General features: G+C 45.0%; 1 protein-coding gene across 1 annotated transcript in view; it reads right to left on the minus strand.

Annotated features, from left to right (window-relative positions):
• Positions 1–7573, minus strand: part of LOC147619626 (oxidoreductase, 2OG-Fe(II) oxygenase family protein) — a 37097-nt gene extending 29524 nt beyond the window's left edge. Inside the window, exons 1-3 of the mRNA XM_086773299.1 lie at positions 7414–7573; positions 2193–2332; positions 1604–2079 (exon numbers count right to left, since the gene is read on the minus strand). Coding sequence (XP_086629425.1) covers positions 1604–2079; positions 2193–2332; positions 7414–7553 — 756 coding nt within the window. The 5' untranslated portion in view covers positions 7554–7573. The remainder of the gene's footprint in view (positions 1–1603; positions 2080–2192; positions 2333–7413) is intronic.
• Between the last annotated feature and the right edge of the window lie 694 nt (positions 7574–8267).

Consider the following 8267-nt stretch of genomic DNA (forward strand, 5'->3'; position numbering starts at 1 on the left):
AGGCGCACCAAGAGGGCTTGCGTGGAACAGATCCCTGAGCTGTCCGCGCACTGAGCAATCTTGCATACCAAGGTGGAGGCCTCCAAAGAAGCGACTATCAAAGCAAGGAGCTGGAGATGCACTTCTGAAAAAGAGAGGCAAGGGACGGCAGCCTCGGTCACGGATGACGGAGCAGCTGCCATGGAGTCCTCCTGCGTTTCTAACTTCAAGACCAAAAGTTGCCGAATCTTGCCACAGAAAAAAGCCCGAAAGCTAAAAGCACATGACCAGGAAGACAGGGAAGAAGGTAGAGGGGGGGGAGAGTGCGGAAGGGAAAACGCAGCAAGGTGACGGCACACAGCCTAGTGGGCTGTGCACGGAGGCGAGGAGGAGAAAAGGAAGCGAGGGCTTAGATGAGGCTGCGGCGAGGGAGGCACTGGCAGGGCTGAGGCGGAAAAGGAACAGAGCTGACGCAAGGGAAAGGGGGGGGGGGCGGAGAGGGGGCACTGGTGGGAGGAGATGGAGAGGGGCTGCGCACAGGAGCAGTGGAGACAAGGGAGGGAGGGCTGCACGCAGGAGAAGGGAGGCGACGGCGGGCAGGTGCAGTTGCGCAGGGGGGAGTTCCAGCTTCACTGACTCAGCCAAACATGCAATTAACTTTTTTATTTTTGCTTGGTTTTCAGCATAACACCTAGCATAGCATGCGCCCAATGGTTGCGATAGTGGGGTTGACATCTCAGATCAAGATGCCTTGAAGCAACAAGTTGAATGCCTGGAGAAAGAGGCATAAAAGAACCGATGGCGCAACTGACAAGCTTCTTTTGGAGCTGGAGAATACAGAGCTTGCACAGCTGAATCAAAAGGGGGATCCCTATTTGAAGTGTGATTTTCAGATATTCTTGGGGGCTAAGAGGCAGGCAGAGCATAGAGCTAAAGAATACTGAGCTAGCACAGCTAACTCAATGATTTGAAGTCTGATTCTCAGGAATTCTTGGAGGCTTAAGAGGCAGAACTTTTGAAGCACCCGGAGTTAGCCCTACTGAGTTGGCAAAGACTTTTCTCTCTGTAAGGGATTCTAGTTGAAGACTGGCTTTATGCAGGGGGCTGCTTGCTATTCTCAGCTGTTGAGCAGACGAGAGGAAACAGTCCAAAGCTTGTGGAGACAGCCATAGACCACCACAAAGCAAAAGGATTGAAGATAATGCTTCTTCTATGCAACCTTCTCTTCAAGCAAGACCCGCCTTTCGCATGCCACTAGAAGAGAGACCTATGTTCCAGTCATTAATTGGTGGAATGCAGGCAACGAATGCTTGGAGCTTTATGCTCCAGAGAAGCTTTATGCTTCACACAATCACACAGCCAACTGTGCATACCTTCATAAGCCACAATAAAGCAAATAAACTGTTTGACTTCTCAATGAAATTTTGGGATATGCTGAAGCATAGGGAAAAGTGCTTCCAAAAAACCCAAAACCAGGTGAACTCAACAAGTGGTTTGAAGTGTGCAGCTTTAAGCAATTAAATTTCTAAAGTCAGCAGCCAACAATTGAACGTTAAATTGCAATAAGATGTAGGCAAATTAAAAGCTTAGGGAATACACCAAACTTAACAAAGTGAAGCCAAACCTTTGACCAGTCAAATTGCAATCCAAGTGTGGCCCACCGCAGTTTGCGCAGGAGAATTTTCATAGGTATTGTTTTGGACACCACTGAGCTGTTGTTACCCAGATGTTGATCAGTTAAATGCCTCCTGTCAATATCACCATTCGAATAGCTTCCGTGAGAAACTTGATCTGGACCACTTTTAGTTGTGACAGACATCTCATCCAAATGGGCTGATTCTGTAGATGCTCTTGAAGTTGATGTAGATAAAATGCAACTCCCTTTTGGAGCTGAAATTTGGGAAATTTCATGACTCCCATTCCTTTCTCTCATTTGTTCCATCGCCTCCCCATTTTGAGATCTATTCCACAAATCAGATATGGGTCCATAAAAAGCAGTATGATTGGTTCGATTTGGAGGTTGGGGGAAATTTGTTAAACTCTCTTTAATCCAGTGCAACTGCTCCTCCATATCTAAGGCTTCTGGAATGAAGTAAAATCCTAAACACAAGCCAAGAATAATGCCCAAAAAAAACCATGAAAGCTTACTCCTCGTGAACACTAAATATAAGTGTATGGAAGCATTCAGAAGTTGTCTGAACAAGATGTCATACCAGGATGTTTCTCAATAATGAAAACAGGCCAATGCAACCCCATATCAACCCTTGTTATACCATTTTCCGATGTCACTCCAAAGCTCTTGATCCTACGGAAATCTAGCACTTCCGACAAATCTGTTGGTGGCACTGAATCCCTGAAAAGAACACGTTTTAACAGAGATCTCCAGCTCTTGTTTAATAGATAGGCATTGAAGCTTCCAAGCAGCTCACTAAATAACTTGCAGAAATAGTGATGAAAATGTGGAAAGGGTAGTAGATGGACTATCAGCGGTAAGCTGTACAATAGCGTTAAAAATGTAAACTCAAAAAAAATGATGCCCCTTTCTTGCTGATCTGAATGGTGCAAACAGTTTCAAAACTTTACATATAGATTTAAACAGCTTTTTAGAGGCAACAAGTAAAGTTTATTTACCTTTTCAGATCCAACTTTCTATTTACAAGCATGTAGACAAGTAATGTGTAGAAGAACATCTAATGAACAATTTACAAATAACAACAATTCATATGCCTAGCAAATTCTACATTATTCCACAGCAGATACCAAAGTCGTAGAAAGCTTTAGTATGTAAAGCCCATGCCAGCAATAGAAATGAAAACTGACATTTCTTTACAAGAACCACCCTCACGGGTGAAAATTGAAAGCCATAAAAGCCTTTGTCTACCTACAATCGTGTTCCCATGATCCATCAAGATACAAACAGATGAGACATGGTATATAGGTTGAAAAGCTTCTTGAAAAAGAGCACTTTCACATCCAGAAGGTAGGTTATGTTGGTTTAGGGTTGCAAGATCAAAAAGGATTATCTATGGTGGATGGCAGATGTCCATTGTGTGCGTAAAGAGAGAGAGAGAGAGAGAGAGAGAGAGAGAGAGAGAGAGAAAGAAAGCTGTATTAACGTCTACTAGAGGCCGAACTCGACCTATGAGACAAATCAATGTACAACTGTCAATGTCCTTTGGATGTCCAGGAAAAAAAAAGGACAAAATGAACATGAAATAAACTATGAAAAAGCTGAGCTAGTGGGGGGGTGTGATGGATGAAGCACTACTGCTAGAGGCTCAGTATGCAACCTATATGCGTAGGGTATACAAGAATGCAATGCAAATCTGTCTAGCTCCAACCAATACCATAATGGGGGTGTAATATGTGATACATAGGCGATGGCGAGGCAGAGAGAGAGAGAGAGAGAGAGAGAGAGAGAGAGAGAGAGAGTTGTATTAACGTCTACAAAAGGCCAAAATGACCTATGAGACCAAAGGGTTACATCATGTCCATGAAATACATCATCATGGGTACTAAAAATAAAAATCAAAGAAAGTAATAAGAGCTGAAATGTCATATAGATAGAGAGAGAGAGAGAGAGAGAGAGATGTGACAAAGCTCAGAGAGAGAATATTGCTCGACTCAAATACATGAGACACAAACCCCCCTTCGGAGCGAAGGTGGAGATGCTTGAAAAGACCTTCAATAGTCATAATGAGTTGGCCTCCAGCCTGTAACACGTACTCCACTATAGCAAGAACAAGGCATGTTCTCCGCTTTAGATTCACAGGCTCAGGTATGAGCATTTCTCAAAGGCTCGCCAAAGTATGGTCTTTGCGAAAGAATCAGAGACCAAGGTTTCCTTTCAAGGAGACAATGGCACCTACACCCATACTCTCATGTTGGGCCTGATATAGGAGCTTGACCAGCAAATGACAACCTACATCTACTCACCAAGACAACCCGACAGAAATGATAGAACCTTTTAAAACAACCAGTAAATACAAAAAGAAAAACAACCAGTAAATACAAAAAGAACACAAGTTCAGTTTTTAGAGGACTTCCCGTGCAGAGATCCCTTGACTCATTCATAAATTAGATAATTTTTTTGAAGTATAAAGACTTCCTGATGATGTGCCGATGAAGATTTTCCCTTCTGCGTTGACTTTGCCAAGCGGTTGTATAGGCATATGCTCACTTATGGTAGTGCTATGTGTGAACAGGGCTTAACCAAGGGCACTTTTTCCCATGTGGTTTTTCCCCTTGGATATCAAGTGTGAAAGGACACTCTACATATAATATTTTGTACTTCTATATTATATGGATGTGACACACATGCAAGGGTTGACTTGCATTTTGTGGCTACCACACTTTTGGCTCTCTCTCTCTCTCTCTCTCTCTCTCTCTCTCTCTCTCTCTCTCTCTCTCTCTCTCTCTCGTATTTCTATGTGAGCTTCTCCATCCTGCACCTAACCCTAATGTGCAGGTTTGTGTGTGTGAGTCCAACACCAACAATTGGTATCAGAGCTGGGGGCTGCCTGTGAAGTTCTGTCCCTAAAATCTGCAACAAACTGCGAGTGTCCGTCCGACAACTGTGAAATTCCGTTGCTTGCACAGTTCTGTCCGTCGCCTGCAAAATTCCGTCGACGGAGCCAGTCCGTCCGTCGCTGTGGTTTTTCCGTCGCCTGCTTGCTTCCGTCCGCCCGTTTCGGCCGCCCATAGCCGGCGGCACTAGTGGGGAGAGCACCGCCGCCGCTCAGCCCACAGGCGGCACCTCCCGTTTCAAACGCCTCAGCCGGCCACGATACTTCACGACCAGTTCCGACCGCCCGTCGCCGCCTCAGCCTATTCGGCACTCGCATTTTCCGTCTGGCGCCCTTCGACACAGCCTGCTCCCGTCCATGCCAGCCTGCCGTGCTCTTTGCCGGCGGCAGCCAAACTCCAACGTCCAAAGCTGTACTTTCGTTCCCGGCTGCAACCGGTGGCTGTGCCTTGCGTACACAACTTGTCCACTTGGCGCTAGGCACTCGCGCCGCCCACCGCCTTCAACAGATCAATTCCACTGCTCCGCCCAACCCTCGCCCACCAGCCCTCGACGGTTTCGTTTGTGCTTCCGGTGTTCATGTGGTTTGCATCCCGTGTCGTGTGAGCTCTGGGCTTCAGTCCCTGAATCCAACCATCTGCTTATCCATGTGCCCTCTCTTCCCGCCCTTACAATGCCCACACACTTACTAGTCTCCTGCTTCCTTCCGTTTCCCTCCCCCCGCGAGTCTTACACAGAGAGTTAATCTTGGGAATCTTGCAAATTGAAGGCTTCATCAAATTCCATCCATTGGGTAAGAGTCAAAGCCAATCATTACAGAAATTTGGGACTTTTCATTATGTTTGGGGTTTTCTGAAATCAGGGCATTCTGTGTGACATTCATTGTCAATTGGAGATTTTGTCAAAGGCATTTGTGAGAATCAAAGCCATTCAGTCAAACATTTTGGGGTTTTTCTCATTTTTGCAAAAATTGAAAGCCAATTAGCCGATCAATTTTAGGGCTTTTGCCATTGTTTGCATAATCAGCCATCTTTGTCTAAATTTGGGGGTTTTCAAAATTGAGGTCAAAATCAGCAAATTGAGCCTCTTTCAGTTGCAAAAATTTGGGGCTTTTGTGAAAATTGGCCAATTAACTACACATTGAAGCAATTGGAGTGCATAAAAATTGGGGCTTTTCAGATTGGAGCATGTAATTGGACATTACAGCTGTGATTTGTCGCATATGTATACACATTGTGTGTAATTGGACAATTCGGTGCAGGTTTACACTTGCTTCAGTTTGCAAACAAACATTTGCACAGGACATTTGGTTGCCTGGCAATGCACATTGGTGCTTGGTTTGCTTGCAGGTATATTTTGTTGAAATGGCTCAAAATGCTACAGATTTATTTGGTGTGCTCACCCAGGAGGACAAGTTGGATGGATCTAACTACTCCCTCTAGAGTTTCATGATCCGTAATTTGCTGGTAGCCAAAGGGCTTTGGGGCATCGTGTGTGGTGATGACACACGCCCACTTACCATACAACCAGCCACGCCTCAAAGGGAAGGTGCTCAAAGAGCTCCTGAAGTAGAACCTGCTCCCACACAAGAGCAGAAGAGATGGGACTCTAGGGATGCACAGGCCATGTCACTGATAGCCCTTTCAGTGAAAAGGACTATTATTCCGCACATTAGTTCTTGCAAGACATCGAAGCTTGCATGGGACACATTGGAAGCAATGTATCAGGTACGCAATGAGGCAAGAGTTGCCTACTTGAAGAGGCAGTTGGATCTTCTTTCTATGGATGAGGGTGACTCCATGGCAGATCATCTTTGTTCTCATGTACTCATCTTAGCTCATATATCCAATCAACCTTCAGAGTAGCCATGGGATCCAGTGTTGCATGCATTATTGACATATATCTCCGAATAAACTTCCAAACTGTTCGATTCAAATTTTTCCCAACCACATAGTCATTCACACAACATGCGGCGCTATCCCTTTAAAGGGCCCATGTTCTTAATAAGGCATCATCTCTTGATCACTTCCAATCAAGGATATACTTTTTCTAGACCAGCTTTGAGGCAAATGGTGGCATGCCTCGAGTGGGTGTTTTCAAAGTACAAAGACTCCAGTATGCTAGGTTTCAGCATCGTGCAATTGTGCTACATTATTAATGTTGAGTGAATGATTTGCCATCATGGCAAATTATTAATGTTGGGTGAATGATTCGGCATCATGCAAAGTATCATTTCAAGTTGGGTTGGGTGCCAGCAAGAGGCCTTTCCCGGGAGGAAACCCAGCGAGCGGTGGCAGACGCAAGCTGGTTTTCGATTGGGAAAGGCCTCTTGCTGGCCTTTCCTGGCCGTCAAGGACGGGGTGAGTGAGAGACAGGTAGCTGAGATGGAGACGACCAGATGGACCGGATTTTGACATTTCAGATTCTGCCTCTGATAATGACAAGCAACTGCAGCCGATTCTGACCACTCAGCACTGCAGAAGTTAATGAATTCGGCGCGCTGATGTGTCATGATCATGACGGTTATGGGGTTGCATTCCGTGAAATAATGCAAGCTGATTTGATGGCTGGGATCGATCTTCGTCCTTGACGATTCCGACACCTGTTGATGAGAAGGTAACTAAGTCTGCATGAAGACCACAAGGGTCTCTATGAGACCAAAGTGACACAGCATCATCATGCGAAGAGGCATGAGAAAACCTATAAGAATTGCATGTACATAAACATGAGAACTTTCATTCACAGTTAAAAAACAAGGAGAAAAAACCATGTGGTATTGCTGGCTAGGTGATGAATCCAGGGGCTCTTGCTAATGGATCTAGAGGCTCTTGTTGATTGGTTAACACGATAGACGAAACCTGGTAATGGACCCACATACATAACCTGAGAGAGACGAGAGGGGAGGAGACCTGTGTTTGGCAGAGCGGGCGGAGGTGGAGGAGTGCTTGTAGAACTTGTAGCGCTTCTCGGCCCTCCGGAAGGCCGTTCGCTCGCCATCGCCCGCTTGAGCATCCAGGTAGCCCATGCTCTTGCTAATCGCTAGCAGCATCAGTCCATTGCCTCGCCTTTGGTAATTATTAACATAGGGCAGGTAATTATTAATATATAATATGATATTTGATGAAATATTACAGATATGATATTTGATGAAATATTATAGATTAGTTATTGTTGGTTATCTGTTAATGCATGTTTTTCCTTGGGCAGCTAAAAAAGAACCCCAAAAAAAAATGAGCAGCTAAAGGCTGGACAAATGGCAACTCTGGTTTTCAAGGGATGAGATGAGATAATGCCTGAAAGGTTGATGTGAACCTATTTGTTGTTGTTCCTAATGGAATGAGTTCACATGGACTGTCAAAGGGATTAAAGATAGTAAGAAAAGAGATGCCTTCGGAGGTCATGTGGCTGATAAGAGCTGCAAGATTTGGGCTATCCAGGAAGCATACCCTATTTGGTAAAGGAGTCAAGAGAAAGAAGCCTTTTAAACAATGGTTGGCATTTGATGGGGGTTTGGAGAAGGGGTATCGTGGTGTGCTGACTCTTATGCATAAGTCCTTGGAACATGTTGTGGATAACCACCCCAATGGTAGAGCTTTAATTCTGGAAGTGTCTTATGATAATCACAAGTTGTGGGTGGTGAACATATATGGGTGGCACGCCTCCAAACATAGAAAGATAATATGGGAGTGGGTTGACTTGGCTACCAACACCCATGGATTTTGATGGAGGGGACTTTAACATGGTGGTTAATCACATGGATAGA

This window comes from Cibotium barometz, chromosome 33 (genome assembly GCF_041138505.1).
Source record: "Cibotium barometz isolate CiBa-2024 chromosome 33, ASM4113850v1, whole genome shotgun sequence".
Lineage (NCBI taxonomy): Eukaryota > Viridiplantae > Streptophyta > Polypodiopsida > Cyatheales > Cibotiaceae > Cibotium > Cibotium barometz.